Genomic DNA, 15971 nt, shown 5'->3' with positions numbered 1-15971 from the left:
AGGGGGGTGAGGGTGGGGGTGAGGGTGTGTGTGTGGGGGGGGGGGGGTCTCACCTCGCCCGTGCGAGGGCGAGGGCTGCGATGGCGAGGGCTGTGATGGCGAGGGCTGTGATGGCGAGGGCTGTGATGGCGAGGGCTGTGATGGCGAGGGCTGTGATGGCGAGGGCTGCGATGGCGAGGGCTGTGATGGCGAGGGCTGTGATGGCGAGGGCTGTGATGGCGAGGGCTGTGATGGCGAGGGCTGTGATGGCGAGGGCTGTGATGGCGAGGGCTGTGATGGCCAGGGCTGTGATGGCGAGGGCTGCGATGGCGAGGGCTGCGATGGCGAGGGCTGTGATGGCGAGGGCTGTGATGGCGAGGGGCTCTTGAGCATCCCGCTGCACCAGGGAGGCGCGAGGGGGGAGTGCGGTGTGGCGACAGAGAGGGGAGGGGAGGGGGGGGTCCGGGGCCAGGCGGGAGCGGCGCCTGGTAGTTGTCGACTAGGACGACGTCGCCCTTCTCCATCGGCACGTAGACGAGGTTCTTCATCGTCACCTCGTCGATGTGCTTCAGGTCGTCGGCTGAAACCTCGGAGAGGTCGCCGTAAAACATGTTTGTCACGTTGAGCTTGGACGCGCCCGAGCTCTCGACGAGCTTGCCGTCGCGGCCGTCGCGCAGGTAGCGCGAGTGCGAGTGCACGTTGCAGAACCAGGCTGGCTCTCCAGTGACCGGGTGGCGGTTCACCGGAGGCTGGGTCGGCGAGAACGCGAGCAGGCGCAGCCCGTCCTCCTCGTTCTCGTCCCAGCGCAGCTCGAGCTCCATGTCGATCTTTGCGCCGACGGCGACCTGCGCGACCGCCTTGAAGACGCCCTTGAGCGGCTCCTTCAGCGGCCGCAGCGGCTCGGGCAGCGTGCGCAAAAAGTCGAAGAAGGGCAGCTCCGCGTTGGAGAAGCGGACGCCCTTGTCGTATAGCCGGCGCAGCACCGCGGGGTCGAGGTCCTGCGGCGGGGAGGCGGCAGGGGAGGTGTCTAGGAGGTGTCTCGGAGGTGTCTAGGAAGTGTCTCGGAAGTGTCGCTGCGCGCCTTGAGCATCTTGTGCCCGTCGAGGAGGAGGAACTCGCCGCCCGTCTCGGCCTGCTTGAAGCAGACGAAGGCTCCCAGCCGGTTCGTCCGCTTGTACGTGCTCTCCGCGTGCATGCCAACAAAGAACTTTGCGCGCGACGGCTTGTTGACAGCCTCGTACATCGCGCTCTTCTTGTCGACCACCGCGCGCGCGCCGACGGAGGCGAGCGGGTCCTGGCACGGCTCGAGCTCGAGCTGCTCGTAGAACGACGCGAACCCCTCCTTCGTCTTCATCAGGTCGAAGCCGCGCAGCCAGATCGCGCCGCCCGCCGTCAGCTGCTCGAGGAGCTCCGGCCGCCTCGCCCGGAAGAACTCCTCCTGGCTCATGCCTTCGGGCACGTCAGCGGCGGTGATCTCGACCGGCAGCACGCGCGACGGCGACTGCACCGCCGCCAGGTCGATGTTCTCCGAGTTCCACACCGTCTCTGGGCACTTTGGCACCTCGGCGATCGAGGTGTCAAACGACTGCTGCTTGTCCTTGAGCTCGGGCGCAGCGGTGACCATGCCGACCGCCGAGCGGCGGCCGGCGCGGCCCTGCGACAGCGGCTGGCCGACGAGGGCGGCGGCGCCGCCCTGGGCGAGCAGGAGGCAGCAGCTGAACACAGAGCGCATCGCTAATGGGGTCGCCAAAAACAAAAAAAACCGTTTACCTCCTCCTTTGTCCCATCTCCTCACTTTCCCGCCTGGCGGGGCAGTGGGCGGGTGCGCGGTGCGGCGTGGCGTGTGCGTGTGTGCGACTGCAACGAACGAAGGACCGCTCGCAAGGGACCATTGGGTTTGTACTATTAACAACGAAGGCGCTCTCAAAAAAAGATTCTCCAGCACCCATCTGCCGGACGAGGTCCAGCAGGAGGCGGTCCGCAGGGTCTGTGGCGCGCTCGGCCTGAGGGAGCAGTTCGACGCGGCGGTGGCGGCGAGCGAGCTGCTGGAGCTACTCGCGCGCTTGCCCGCGAGGGGCGGTCGTCGGTCGAGGCCTCCATCCCCCATCCGGCTTATCCGGGGGTACACCCGCACAGGAGAGTGCCCATTCTCACTAGCCCTGATCCGCAGCGCGGCCGCTCGCCAAGCCCCTCAACCATACTACATTAGGTGCTCACCTCAACACCTTGCAGCGCCAGCAACGAGCAAGGAGAGACTGGCGGAGGTTGAGCGGCTGAGTGCAGCAAGGGCCAAGGGCAAGAAAAAGGAATGTGGGCGTGGGCGATACGGGCGCCGCTAGGCTCAACGAGGAGATGCTGTGCAGTTAGAGAGAGCTCGTAGCGAGCTCGATTTTGGATGAGAATTTAGATGAGAAATCCCTCAATTTTGAGAAAAAAACGCCAAAAAATCGGCGCCTGCGGCGGGCCAGCCTCCGGCGGCGCCTGCGGCGGGCCGCTGGGGCTTCCCCTCCCCAGACCCCGTTTACACCCGAGCTATGCCCCACGACCTGAGCCGGAGCCTGTGAGCGCTTTTACGATAAGTGTTTTAGTCCAAGGAGCTCCCAGAGAGAACAACAACTGTGTTTTTGCACACTGATCATCACTCTGTGTCACTTGCGCGCGATCCGCTCTCCGCTCCTCTCCATGCGCGATCGCCGCACACATGTGCAATGCATATGCACATGTGCACATGCCACATGCATGCATGTGCAACTGCATGCACATGACATGCACATGCACATGCACATGCCATGGCCCCGCCCCAGGATAACTTCCTCGAATATCTTCCCACCTTCTCCCGCCTGTCCTACATTTGTCCCCTCCCCAGCCAAAAACTGCAAAGAACAAAGAGCCATCATGCGCGCGTCCAAATCAATTGCAATCGTAGCCCCCCCCCCCCCCCCGCCCCGCCGGGGTCCGGCTTCTCACCAAGCCGCCGCCGGGAAGTCTAGAGGCTGACCTGGTCGGTGAGGTCCAGGGCCAACTGGGAGGCTGCCCAACGGCGCAACGGGACCGGCTGCGGAGCGCCGCCCTCAAACAACTGCTCCGACCGAGCGACGCCCTCGGCGAGCGCGAGCAGCCGCGAGCGTTCCGACTTGGAGCGCGAGAGCGAGGCGCCCACCGCGCGGACCGGCGGAGGCTCGGCCGCCTCCGCCTCCGCGTCGGCCACGTCCTCGGAGAAGGACGCGGAGCCTACCGTGTTCGCCGCCTCACCCTCAGGAGTCTCGCTCGGCAGCGCGGGCGTGGGCGGGAGACGAGGGCGCGCACGGGAAGGCCGGCGAGGCGACGCCTTCGGCGGGGGCGGCTTTGCGATGGTCTTGAGCGACGGCACCCTGCCAAGCCCCTTTCCGCCGCTCTTTGGCCCGCCACCGCGTGGCGTGCCGCGCCGGCGCCTGACCGTCTGCCACCCGTCGCCCTCGCCCTCGTCGCCGTCCTCAGCGCCACTCCCTCCCTCGCCCTCGCCCTCCCCCTCCCCGGTGATGGCCATAAAGATGGACAGCCGGGATGGCGCCGGCGCCTCGCCGCCATTCTCGGGGCCGGACGCTGGGGGCGATCGCACCTGCAAGCGAGTGTGCATCGCGTCGGAAACGCGGCCGCGTCAGAGAGCCCGGGCTGGCGCTGGCGCGCCGTGACGGCAGCGGAAGCCTTGGCCCGTGACGCGTCGTACTCGGCTCGCAGCTGCCTGAGCGCGTGCGTGCCGCCGAGCGCGCGCCGACACGTGATAGCGAGCCGTTCCGTCATAGCGACGCCGCTCGACCACATCTGGAGCACGTACCGCCGGGCGCGCTGCTGCCGCTCACGCCGGCCGCCGCGCCCGGCGCCGGCGCCGTCTTCGTCGTTGGCGCACGCCTGCGGGGAGGTTCCGGGGAGGTTCCGAGCAAGCTCCGCCAGGTGCGTGTTGATCGCGACGCGTCGGGCAGCCTGGAAGAGCGCCGCGAAGGAGTAGTGGTCGAGGCTGAAGCGGAAGGCCGTCGTGGCCTGGCCCAAGATGCGCTCGGTCGCGTCCATGTCGCCGACTGATGCGTGCGCCGACGCGAGCGCGTTGAGCGTGACGAGCGTCGGCCGGACCCTCGCCTCCCGCATCAGCGCGAGGACGCCTTCCGCACGGAGGGGCTGCCGCTGGCGGGCGAAGAGCGAGATGAGCGAGTTGAAGCACGCTGCCTGGAGGCGGCGAAAAAGCGGAAGCGTGTCGGGGCCGGGCTGGCGGGCTCCTTACATTGCTCCGGGAAAGGACTCAAGCGGAGCGAGGCGTGCGCGGCCGCCTCGTGCCGCTCTGGATCTCCATCTGGCTCCTCTCGGCTCCTCTCAGCTCTGGCTCATCTCGGCAGCCCCTCTCGGCTCTGGCTCCTCTCGGCTCTGGCTCCTCTCGGCTCCTCTCGGCTCTGGCTCCTCTCGGCTCTGGCTCGTCTCGGCCCCTCTCGACTCGTCTCGGCTCGTCTTGGCGGCTTGCCTCGAGCGGCTCCTCCCTGCCGATCAACTCGCGCAAAGTCGCCTCGGCGCGGTCCGCGTCGCCGCTCTTCACCAGCGCGTGGACCAGGATGGCGTGCGTCTGCGGCGAGGCGCATACGCCTGCCTCCTCCATCGCCCGGAAGCAGACCGACGCGCTCGCCACGTCGCCGCGCCGCGCGTGTGCCGCGCAGACCGAGTTGAAGCACACCGCGTCGGCGGGCACGCCTCGAGCGCGCATCGAGTCGAGCCACCCCTGCGCCTTGGCCGCGTCGCCGGCGTTGGCGTGCGCGTGGATCACCGCCGAGAAGGAGATTGTGTTGGGCTGCAGGCCCGCCCGCTCGAGCTCTCGAAGCGTGGCCTCCGCCTGCGCCGGCCGGCCCGCCCGCGCGCACGCTGAGATGAGGCAGTTGTACGAGATGGCGTCGGGCGCAAAGCCTGAGGCAATGGGCGGAGACTAAGCCCCCCCCAAGAGACGCAAATGTCGGAACCTCTTCGCATGGGCAGGCCGGGCGTGGAGTCCGCCCTCGTGCGGAACAGGTCGAGCACACGCCGCGCCCCGCTCACGTCCGACGCCTTTGCGAACGCGTCCAGCGTCGCGTTGAAGGCGACCACCTCCGAGGCGGCGGTGCCGGCCAGAGGGACGCACGACGAGAGCATCCGGCTGAGCCACCGCTCCGCGGTCGCCGGCTGCGCGGCACGCGCCCACGCGGCGATGACGGACGCGTAGGACGCGGGCCCGGCCGGCACGAGGCCGCTGTCGATCATCGCCACGAGGGTTAGCTCCGCCTTTTGCGGGTCGCAGGCGCGCGCAAAGGCGCTGATCACTGTGTTGAAGGTGACGGCGTTGGGAGGCGGGAGCCCGCCGCGTGCCGCCTCGCCCCGCATCATGAGTGTGAGCAGCTCGGCCGCCGTCTTCACGTCGCCTTGCGCCACGTGCGCTGCGATAACCAGGTTGCAGGCGATCGTTCCAACTCCGATGCCGGCCGAGCGAGCCCGCCCAAACCAGTCGAGGACCGCCGAGGGGGGACCCTTGGCGGCGATGGCGACGAGGAGGTGGTTGAACATCTCGCGAGTCGGTGCGAGTCCGGCCGCCGAGCACGCCTGGACGACGCTGAGTGCGACCGCCTCCACGGACTCGCCGGACGCCTGCGGTGGGCGGAGTGCGCGGGTGAGGGGTCCGGTCCGCGGGAGATGCGCGGGTGAGGCGCCCGGTCCGCGGGAGACGCGCGGGTGAGGCGCCCGGTCCGCGGGAGACGCGCGAAGGCGCGGTCGTTCGCTTGTCGCGACGGAAAACCTGGGTGGCCGGTGAGGGCAGCACTGTGTCATCGGCGGCGGCCAAACACACCAGCGCATCCTTGCAGAACTGTTTGGTTATGGCGGCCGTCGTCTCCATCGGTGGCGGCTGAGGTGGCGGTGAGAGCGGCGCGGCGGGCGAGGGCGCGGCGGGCGAGGGCGAGGGCGAGGGTGAGGGCAGCGAGGGCGGGGCTGTCAGGCCCGGCGGGAAGGGGTGCATAGCTGGGCGCCACGTTGATGATCAACGTGATATGATTGGTCATCATCTCGGCTGTTGGAGATTATTCCTATCACTCACCGCCGCCTCCAGCACGCCCTACCCACCCACCACCGACATCACACCCTCGTCTCATCGCGCAGGCCCTGCTCCCGCAGCGCCGCGCGCAGCGTCTCGATGACGCGCTCCGTCGCGGCAATGCAGCGCTTGCAGTCCCGCACGAGATGCGCCTGCCGCTCGCTCGATGTGTCTCCGCCGGCGAGGCGGCGCAGCATCTCGCCGCGCGCGGGAAGTGCGCGCAGGCCCGCTCGAAAGGTGGAGCGAAGGAGGAGGCCGTGGTAGGGGGCGACCCAGTCGTTGTACACGACGCCGGTCGCGTAGCGCGGCATGCTCATGCCGGCGACCACCTCCTCGTCCGCCAGCGCGCGCAGGATCCCGAGCCAGAAGCCGAGCATCCGAGTGGCCCACGTCAGCGCGAGCGCCGCCGACGACTCTTCGAGCCGGCCCTCGCCGAGCTGCGCGCCGGCCGCCCTCTCGGCGGCCAGCAGCGCGCGCAGCGACGCGGGAGAGCCGTGCGCCAGCCACGCCTCCCGGATCGTCCGGATGTTGCTCTCGTCGCACTTGCAGATGAGCATCATGAACGGTCCGAGCAGGCGGGACGAGGCAGACTGCACCGCCATCGCGTCCAGCAGGCTCTGGACGGGGAAGCCGCCCGGCCGCGCGTGGCCGGCGATCAGCCCCTCCCACGTGAACGCCACCCTGGCCACGACCGAGCTGAACTCGCCCGCGCCGCCGCCGTCGTCCATGGTTCCTCCCTTCCACGTGAGCGTGTAGAAGGTCGACATGAGCATGTCGCCAACCATGCAGGCGAGCATGACGCCGGTGGCGAGCCCAAAGGCGGTGAGCTCGGGCGTGGCGAAGAGGTGCGGAAAGGCCATATGTGGTTTGTCTGTCAGGCAGCGTGTGGCGGGTGAGCCGAGCAGGGCATGAGAGGAGCGCGAGCTAAGGGAGCGCTCCACTAAAAGGACGCTTCGCTGTGTGCCGGGCTACACGTGGACTCGGTGGAATGCCCGGGCGAACGCGGCCAGCACCTGGGTTCGGCTGACAGCCCGCGCTTTATCCTTCCAAAAGAGAAACCGCACGCCCAACACAACGCACTCTCTCACATGACAACGATCCCACGACAGCGATTGTGGGGACTACATGGACATGGACATGGACATGGGGACATGGTCAGTAGCAAAAAAGAAAAGAAAAACTCCGCACGTGCGGACTGCCGGAGGCCTCGGTCTCCCCTCTGCCCGTGCGACTTTCGCTAACTCCCTCGAGCGTAGATCGTCTCTCTTCGGCGCGCTCGAGCACGTTTGGCACCAAGAGGCTTTGATTCTTACGACCCTCACCCGCCAAGGCAGGTGTGCACTCTGCTAGTACTTGTGTACTCACACCACTACTGTCCAAGCCTAAAGTCTGGGCAGGTTGTCGGGGACACGATCCCGGCATGAACACGCCGATCTGGCAAAATCCCGAGTGCCTACCGCACGCGCCGCGTCGCGGCGCGTGCGGTAGGCTTTGTTTGAAGTTAAAAGTCGAATCAGGGCGCCGTCGGCGTTGTCCCCCGATTTTGTCCCCCGGACCGCCCGTCCGGACCGCTCCGGGACGCACGCCGGCGAGGCACCATCAAGCTGCTATACGGCCCCGGCATTACCTTCCCAGGCTTAGCTAGACTGAGAGATATTGTGCATATGGTTGGTCTCTACAATATATACACTGACACTGAACCTCCCAGAGCTCGTCCCGGTCCGTCACGGCCATCCTCGGCCTCCGGAGGGCCCCCGGCCGCGGCGCGGTACGTCGGCGTCACAAATCCGACCACAGAGCACCGGGACGCGGTCGGGCGATCCGAGGCCCAACTAGGCGTATGCATTGCCTATCCAGGGCTATCACCTGGACCTATCAACAGGCGCCTGCGGCGCCGTGGTCAGGAGCTGCTGTTCACGCCGGTCCACACTTTCATAGTGGACAGTACACTGTGGGCTGAGGGCCAAAAGCAAAACGCGCAACGCCACTCTCGCATCTCAGAGCCGTGTTCTATCCCAGTCAGCAACCCCGCTCGCGGGTGCTAGAGCAGCGTTCTTCAAGCTTAAATCCCACTCTACACAACACAGAGCAGCGTTTGCCTAACAAGACTCCGCTCTGCAACCTTCAGAGCGGACTCTTGCTCAGAAAAACACCGACCGAACACGTTCGAGCGGAGTCAAGTCAGTGCAACACCGCTCAACATAGCGGGAGCGGTCAATTTCCGCGGAGAGGCTGCTTTCGCCTCCCTCAGCCGCGCTCTCCTTCGCTCCTCCTCTTCAGAGCGGGACTTTGCTAAGTGAACACTGCTCTAGCTAGTAAGAGCAGCGATTGCTTTAAGCTGACACTGCTCTAAATGGCGTGAGCGGCGTATCACTAAACGCGACGCCGCTCTGACTACTCGGAGCAGTGACGACCCACCCACACGCTGCTCAACCCCAGGGGCGGGGCTCGCCACGCCGCGCCGCGCGCCACGAGCGATCGTGGATCCGCCGTCGGCGTCAGGTGGCATCGCCGTCCCGGCGTCCCAGAGCAGCGTCTATTCAGGGCGACGCCGCTCACGCCATTTAGAGCGGTGTCAGCTTAAAGCAATCGCTGCTCTCACTAGCTAGAGCGGTGTTCACTCAGCAAAGTCCCGCTCTGAAGAGGAGGAGCGAAGGAGAGCGCGGCTGAGGGAGGCGAAAGCAGCCTCTCCGCGGAAATTGACCGCTCCCGCTATGTTGAGCGGTGTTGCACTGACTTGACTCCGCTCGAACGTGTTCGGTCGGTGTTTTTCGCAAGAGTCCGCTCTGAAGGTTGCAGAGCGGAGTCTTGTTAGGCAAACGCTGCTCTGTGTTGTGTAGAGTGGGATTTAAGCTTGAAGAACGCTGCTCTAGCACCCGCGAGCGGGGTTGCTGACTGAGACAGAACACGGCTCTGAGATGCGAGAGTGGCGTTGCGCGTTTTGCTTTTGGCCCTCAGCCTACACTGTGGGGTGTGCCCGAGCATGATGTATGTGCGCGTCTGTGTGTGTGTGTGTGGGACAGACGTTGTTGTCCTATGCGCGGGGCTTCCCGCGGGGACCGAGGACGTAACAGCAGCAGAAGAAAGCAAAAAAGGCTTAATCCGCCCAGCTGTGCAGCGGACCGACACTGCCTGCGAAGGACACTGTGTCTCTCGCCGACCAGGCACTCGACGACCAGAAAACTTTAGCCGACCTGAGGATGCTCGCCGACCAGACGGCGACGCTCTCGCCGACCGGCTCGCCGCCCCAGCCGGAGGCGCCGCCGAGGGAGGAGCCGCCGCCGGCCGACTTCATCTGCCCCATCACGACCGAGGTGATGAGCGACCCGGTGATGGCGACGGACGGCCATTCCTACGAGCGGAAGCAGATCGAGCGCTGGCTCGCGACCAAGTCGACGAGCCCGATGACGGGCGAGGCGCTCGAGCATAGCATCCTCACCCCAAACCACGCGCTGCGTGGGCGGATTCGAGAGTGGCAAGAGGCGCATCATTGAGCGCGGAGCATTTTTCGAAAACAAAAAATCCCAAGTGCTCTTCCTGTCAGGCATCGCGTGTGCGGTGCGTGTGGCGAGAGTGAGCAGCGAGCTCTGGGCCGGCGCGGGGGCCCCAGAGGGTGTGGCCATGCGGGGGGGAGATGGGGTTCCCATGGCCCGCCGCAGGCGCCGATTTGGAGCACTTGGAGTGCAGTTAGTAACCTCACATCCAGGGCCGGGGAGCTAAGAAGCGCACCCAGCGGGCCGGATGATCGGGATCGGGTTACGGGCTAGAGAGCCCTAGCCCTGGGGGGTGCGCGTTCGCGCAGGGAAAGGGCCGTAAAGTAAACACGGTTCTCCGAGGGTTAGTACCGCGCTCCAGGTTTCCCCTAGCAGCAGAACGCCCCCTCTACTCGGAGCTAGTAAACACCAGACAAGGACATGGTCCCTTGGCAGTGGGACGATCACGACCCCGTCATGCTGGAGGCTGATGACCGCTCGGCCCGTCGCGCACGCCCAGTCCCATTTGGCCGCCCTGGAGACTGCCTCCAGTTCCGACACCACGTCCGACTTGAGCGTGCGAGCCGGGTCAGTCGGTCCCCCCTGGTTCGTGCTCGCCTCGCTCCGGTTCCAGTACCCCTCGTGCAGGTCACCTAGCTGCTCAGCTTTTCGGATTTTTTGGCGATTTTTTACTTGTTTTCAGGACGTTCGCTGTGTGATTGGTGACCTGGTGACAGCTCGGGTGTGAGCGACACGGCGGAAATGGGTTCCGTCCGCGGACATCACCCCCCGAGCGAGTGAGTCAAACCCCAGCCAGTGGACTGACCCTCCATTTATGAGAAGAGAAATCTAACCCGGATCCTGCTGAACAAGCTCTTCTTGTAGCTCGATCGGTCACACCGCCATGGCCGTCGGGGAGAGGGGGGACGACACTGCTTCGGCAGCGTGCACCTCGATCCCGAGCCCAAATCACACACGATCCTGTACCGTGTTTGTTATGACCCCCCCCAATGAACACACCGGTGAGGGAGGGAGGGAGGGGGAGGGCGAGAGAGACGATCGGAGGGAGGGGTCTCGTACCATGCGGAATCGACCCTATCAAGTGCTCAAGTGCTCAAGAAGAGAAAGTTGCACACGCGTTTTTGAGAAAACTTGGAACATTGGGGAGAGAGAAGGGGGATGGTTTGTGACAAATCCATCCCCCTCTAAGAATCCCATCCCCGACTTAGCACACCGGGCTGAGTTCATACTCGAGTAGAGGACTGTGTCTCTCGCCGACCAGACGGCACTCGACGACCAGAAAACTTTAGCCGACCTGAGGATGCTTGCCGACCAGACGACAACGCTCTCGCCGACCGGCTTCGAGACTTTGGACGTGGGCGGCTGGCAGGTCGTCGTCACCGACGGACACGCGGTGCTGCCCGAAGGCATGACGCACTTGCCGGACCGGGCGTTCCGCAACCGCACCTCTCTCGTCTCGGTCGCCTTCTCGCGCAGCCTTGCCTCGATCGGCAGCGGCGCCTTCGAGGGCTGCTCCTCGCTCTCCTCCATCGACCTCCCTGCTGGCCTCGTCGCCATCAACAACTACACCTTCCGCGGCTGCTCCGCCCTCCCCTCCGTCACCCTCCCCGCCGGGATCACCTCCATCGGCATGGGCGCCTTCGCCCGCTGCCCCTTCATCACCACCGCCACCCTCCCCGCCGGCCTCACCTCCATCGGCCCCAGCGCCTTCCACCTCTGCTCCTCTCTCACCCACGTCACCCTCCCTGCCGGTCTCACCTTCATCGGCGAGGCCGCCTTCTTCCGCTGCTCCTCTCTCACCCGTGTCACCTTCCCTGCCGGCCTCACTTCCATCAGCGCTGCTGTTTTCTCCGGCTGCTCCGCCCTCGCCCGCGTCACCCTCCCCGCCACCCTCACCTCCATCGGCGACTGCGCCTTCGACGCCTGCGAGGCCCTCGGCTCCGTCACCTTCCCCGCCGGCCTTACCTCCATCGGCGAAGCCGCCTTCGAAGGCTGCCCCTCGCTCGCCTCCGTCACCGTGCCAGCCACCGCCGAGATCGGCGACGCGGCCTTCGACCGCACGACCACCGTCCTCCGCCCCTCGTCCGCGAGCATGCGCGCTCAGGCTAGGGCGGCGGAGGCGGCGGCAAGAGAGGCCGAGATGGCGGAGGCGGCGGCGGCGGCGGATCGGAACGCGGAAGCGCTTCTGGCGGATGAGGAGGCGGAGAAGGAGGCGGAGCAGCGCGCCAAGGAGCGCAAGGCCAACAAGAAAAAGAAGAAGAAGAAGAAGGGCAGGGGCGGAGGGAGCGGCGCCGAGCCGTCGCAGGAGCCGGAAGGCGAGGAGGCGGAGGCGGTTGCGGCTGCGGAGGGGGGGGCGGTGGCGGCGGAGGAGGAGGCGGAGCTGGCGGCGGCGCTCCAGGAGAGCGCTAGGCTGGAGGAGGAGAGGCGGGTGGCGGAGGAGCCGCCCCAGCCGGAGGCGCCGCCGAGGGAGGAGCCGCCGCCGGCCGACTTCATCTGCCCCATCACGACCGAGGTGATGAGCGACCCGGTGATGGCGACGGACGGCCATTCCTACGAGCGGAAGCAGATCGAGCGCTGGCTCGCGACCAAGTCGACGAGCCCGATGACGGGCGAGGCGCTCGAGCATAGCATCCTCACCCCAAACCACGCGCTGCGTGGGCGGATTCGAGAGTGGCAAGAGGCGCATCATTGAGCGCGGAGCATTTTTCGAAAACAAAAAATCCCAAGTGCTCTTCCTGTCAGGCATCGCGTGTGCGGTGCGTGTGGCGAGAGTGAGCAGCGAGCTCTGGGCCGGCGCGGGGGCCCCAGAGGGTGTGTGGCCATGCGGGGGGGAGATGGGGTTCCCATGGCGCATCATTGAGCGGTTTCAAGGAAGTTTTTGGACACTCCAAGGCGAAAGAAAAGTCTCGAACCATAATCTGAGGGGAGGGGGTGTAGTCTCTGTTGAGGATGTAGATAGAGTGTATAGAGCGCTGTAGAGCTGTAGAGCTCTGCAGAGCTCTCTACATCCGCCGCGTGACGAACTGCGTGCGTTGTAGAGCGATGTAGAGGCGCTCTACAACTGTACAGCGTGAAATAAAGACAACAAATTCCCAGTGAGACGATGGAGAGGGGGGACGACACTGCATCAGCAGCGTGCACCTCGATCCTGTACCGTGTTTGTTATGACCCCCCCCCCCCCCTGAACACACCAGTGAGGGAGGGCGAGACGATCGAGGGGTCCCGTACCATGCGGAATCGACCCTATCCAGTGCTCAAGTGCTCAACTCACATCATAAGCGGCGAACGAGGCACGGTCGCTCTCCGACATGAGGCGCGTTGCACTTGCCAGTGCTGCCCTGGCCTTCTGTCTGCCCGCCCAATGGGTGGCAGGTGCCTCTGCTGCTGTGGCATGCCTCACGGCTGCGACTGGCCGGCGCCTCGGCGCGTCAGCTCGGCTCAGCGTAGCGATAGTGACCAGCGCAACTCGCCTGGACTCAACGCTCAGCCAGGAGCTCCCGCACGCGCTGGCGCGAGTCATGGCGCATGCAACGCGCCTGAATGCTCGCCTCGCCTCGCGCCAATGCGACCGTCCTCGCAGCCGACAGTCCACCGCCTGCTAAAGAAGCACAGCGACGAATGCGGCACCGGCGACGCATGGCAGGCTGGTCATGACGCAGTTATAGGGTGTTGTGTGCCGTCGGAGTGACTCTCTGTGTGTCAGGGATAGTCAGGGCTGTCCATCAGAGCTCCAGTAAGCTCGGAGACACCCCATTAGCGCGGCTCGACCTCTTTGAGTCACTGCCTTCCCGGCGGGTTGGCTGAAGAGCCTCTACAACGAACTCTACAGCAAAATCGCGCTCTACATCGCTCTACAACGCAGTTCGTCACGCGGCGGATGTAGAGCTCGACAGCTCTACAGCGCTCCAGACGTCCAGAGCGCTCTACATCTCTACAGCTCTACAGCGCTCTACACTCTGCATCCTCTACTACACCCTCCCTCAAGACCACAATATGGCCGTCGACTCACTCGTCTGTCTGCGGGCAGGCCGGGCTTCACTGTGATATGTGTTCTCAGGATCTCAGACTGGGGGTCGCGGTACGGCTTTATGTGTTACTTGGAGCACTTGGAACCTCACAACTCACATCCATAGGACCGCGGGGAGTAAGCAGGAGCTAAGCGAAGCGTAAACATATCCGCGAAAAACGGAGGTGCGTCGTAGAACGCAGAAGACGCGGCGCCCCGAATGGACTGCACCGCCACTGCGCCACAGATGCACAGAAGGCCACGTCGCTCGCCGCTCGGAGCCTCTGAGCAGAGGGACGACCCCACATCGGGAGCTTTTGCAGCGCGCACGGCGGGGAGATATCATGTCAGAAAGCGCAGACGACCCCAGTGAAAGAAAAATCTGGGACGTGCGGCCGCCATCTTCCCGCCCCTTAAAAGGCAGACGGCAGACGGCAGACGGCTACGGCTCGGCTTGGCGCGGACGCGCACACGCGCGCGCGTCGCGCGCCACGCGTCGCTCCGCGAGGGCGCGCGCCTACCGCGATTCGAACCGGGAGCCAAATTTGGCGAACCGCGAACCGGTCGCGCCTCCGCGGATGCGGGGTTGATAGAGCAGGCTGGCTGCACCTCCTCATGAGGCTCATGTACCTCCACTTTTGGGTGGCGGTTCACGCGCTGCTGATGGCGCTCGCCGGCGTTTGCGGCGCTTCGCATTTGAGATTTTAAGAAAAAGAAAAACCGGCGTCTCGTGTATATGGTGGTCTGTCGACGCCCTCGCCGGCGGAATTGCCGGTGGTGGTGGCGGAATCGTGAGTACGACGCGACGTCCATCCTCCCCTCGCGCCTCGCCGACGTCCGCTCTCGGCGCCCTCGCCAGCAGCGCTCGAGCGAGCCGCCGGCTGACGCCGCTCCCGCTGCCGCTCCAGCTCCCGCTGCCCCAGCTCCCGCCCCTGCTCCGGCTCCGCCGCCGTTGGCCACGCCCGCATTCCCCGAGCGTATGAACAAGCGGCCTCGCCGCGTCCGGCAGCCCAGCGGCGCCTCATTCGCGCCGGCGCCCGACGCCAGCTCCAACCGGAGGCATGGCGTGGTGAGGAGCGGTGGGCGGCTGGCGCCGGTGCACACGCTGCCGCTCACGCCTGCCGCAGACGAGCCGGGCCTTCGCTCCGCGTCCACGGTGCAGCCGCTGGCAGGCCTCGAGTACGGACCGACGCCCTTCAGCTGCCCTGTCGACACGCTGCTCACGGTCCGCCCTTGCGCCATCGCAGCGAGATACGGCCGAGATTGCGGCAGAGATGCGAGATCAACCTCCGCCGCCTGCTCTGCTTGCCCGCTCTCCCCGGCCTACTCCGACGCCCTCGCCAGCGCCGCCCTGCAGGTGCTGCGCCATGCGCTGACGAGGGAGGAGAGGCGGCAGCTGCGCCGCTGCGCCAGCCAGCCTGGCGGCGCCGGCAGAGGCGCCCGTTTCCCCGGCGGCCTTTTTGGGGCCCTTTCTTCTTTGGCCACTCTTTCACCGCCATTCCCTTCACCGCTTCCCCCCCCTCACGGCCTTTCCCCCCCCCCCCCCCCTCTCCCACCGCCTCGCACCGCCTCTCCCACGCAAGGCGGCGAGGCCGGAGAGGGATGCGGCACAGGTGGCGAGGGACAGACGGCCCGTTCCGGCTGCCCCGCTGCGCGCCGGGCCGGCGAGGGCGGGGCCGGGGAGAGCGTCGAGGCGTCTCGCGCCGTGCAGACGAGCAAGGGCGCGTGGAAGGTGCATATCTCCCCATATCTCCCCATATCTCCCCATATCTCCCGTGCGGACGAGCAAGGGCGCGTGGAAGGTGCACATCTCCCCATATCTCCCCATATCTCCCCATATCTCCCGTGCGGACGAGCAAGGGCGCTGGAAGGTGCCGTTCTCCTCCCCCGAGAGATGGCATAGCCGAGGGACAGCCGAGGGACAGCCGAGAGATGGCCGAGGGATAGCCGAGAGAGGGATAGCCGAGGGATGGCCGCGAGACATGCACATGCACAACATGTACATGTGCACATGTACATGTGACATGTGCCCATAGGCCGTGATTGAGGCGCTCCGCTTGTGGCGCAGCGACCCGTCGCGCGCCGCAGCCGCAAAGGTGCTCTGGTACGAGTGCATGAGGAGCCAGCAGGCGCAGCAGGGGGGGCGCCCGCCTCCGAATGGCAAAGCGGCGCTCGGCGACTGCCGCTGCCGATGCCGCTGCCCGTGCGCCGAGTGCTCCTCCGGCCGGTGCGCGTTTTGCCCCTCTTGTGGTTGCAAGGTGCGGCCGGCCGGGCCTTGGGGTTAGGGTTGGGGTTAGGGTTAGGGTTGGGGTTAGGGTTAGGGTTGGGGTTAGGGTTAGCCTAGGTTGCAAGGTGCGGCGGCCGGGCCTTGTGCCGAGCCGCGCCCCCCTCCCCCTCCCTCTTGCCCTCCCCCCCC

The 15971-nt window shown here is 66.0% G+C and overlaps 7 protein-coding genes across 7 annotated transcripts; 4 read left to right on the top strand and 3 right to left on the bottom strand.

The window, feature by feature from the left end:
* Positions 1-463: 463 nt before the first annotated feature.
* Positions 464-1707, bottom strand: EMIHUDRAFT_446534 (hypothetical protein; the record flags this gene model as incomplete). The annotated part of the gene is made up of 2 exons (XM_005758644.1): positions 1061-1707; positions 464-977 (listed from the first exon to the last, which is right to left on the bottom strand). Coding segments are annotated over exons 1-2 (1056 nt in total), but the record flags the coding sequence as incomplete, so codon positions are not given.
* A 1258-nt stretch (positions 1708-2965) lies between these two features.
* Positions 2966-5860, bottom strand: EMIHUDRAFT_249953 (hypothetical protein; the record flags this gene model as incomplete). The annotated part of the gene is made up of 6 exons (XM_005758643.1): positions 2966-3410; positions 3578-3700; positions 3866-4179; positions 4541-4812; positions 4956-5613; positions 5762-5860. 6 exons carry the CDS (start codon positions 5858-5860, stop codon positions 2966-2968), a joined length of 1911 nt encoding a protein of 636 aa, XP_005758700.1.
* Positions 5861-6096: 236 nt separating this feature from the next.
* Positions 6097-6915, bottom strand: EMIHUDRAFT_249952 (hypothetical protein; the record flags this gene model as incomplete). The annotated part of the gene is made up of 1 exon (XM_005758642.1): positions 6097-6915. The coding sequence occupies one exon, from the start codon at positions 6913-6915 to the stop codon at positions 6097-6099; it is 819 nt and encodes a 272-aa protein (XP_005758699.1).
* Positions 6916-9041: 2126 nt separating this feature from the next.
* EMIHUDRAFT_249951 (hypothetical protein) lies at positions 9042-9549 on the top strand (the record flags this gene model as incomplete). The annotated part of the gene is made up of 2 exons (XM_005758641.1): positions 9042-9047; positions 9196-9549. 2 exons carry the CDS (start codon positions 9042-9044, stop codon positions 9547-9549), a joined length of 360 nt encoding a protein of 119 aa, XP_005758698.1.
* A 1300-nt stretch (positions 9550-10849) lies between these two features.
* Positions 10850-11605, top strand: EMIHUDRAFT_77343 (hypothetical protein; the record flags this gene model as incomplete). The annotated part of the gene is made up of 1 exon (XM_005758640.1): positions 10850-11605. A coding segment is annotated over one exon (756 nt), but the record flags the coding sequence as incomplete, so codon positions are not given.
* A 423-nt stretch (positions 11606-12028) lies between these two features.
* Positions 12029-12235, top strand: EMIHUDRAFT_60298 (hypothetical protein; the record flags this gene model as incomplete). Its single annotated transcript, XM_005758639.1, has 1 exon — positions 12029-12235. A coding segment is annotated over one exon (207 nt), but the record flags the coding sequence as incomplete, so codon positions are not given.
* Positions 12236-14279: 2044 nt separating this feature from the next.
* EMIHUDRAFT_460133 (hypothetical protein) lies at positions 14280-15782 on the top strand (the record flags this gene model as incomplete). The annotated part of the gene is made up of 4 exons (XM_005758638.1): positions 14280-14780; positions 14913-14991; positions 15139-15287; positions 15592-15782. Coding segments are annotated over exons 1-4 (906 nt in total), but the record flags the coding sequence as incomplete, so codon positions are not given.
* Between the last annotated feature and the right edge of the window lie 189 nt (positions 15783-15971).

The sequence above is a fragment of the Emiliania huxleyi genome (genome assembly GCF_000372725.1).
Source record: "Emiliania huxleyi CCMP1516 unplaced genomic scaffold EMIHUscaffold_847, whole genome shotgun sequence".
Classification (NCBI taxonomy): Eukaryota; Haptophyta; order Isochrysidales; family Noelaerhabdaceae; genus Emiliania; species Emiliania huxleyi.
This window is presented reverse-complemented; position numbering and strand designations above follow the sequence as displayed.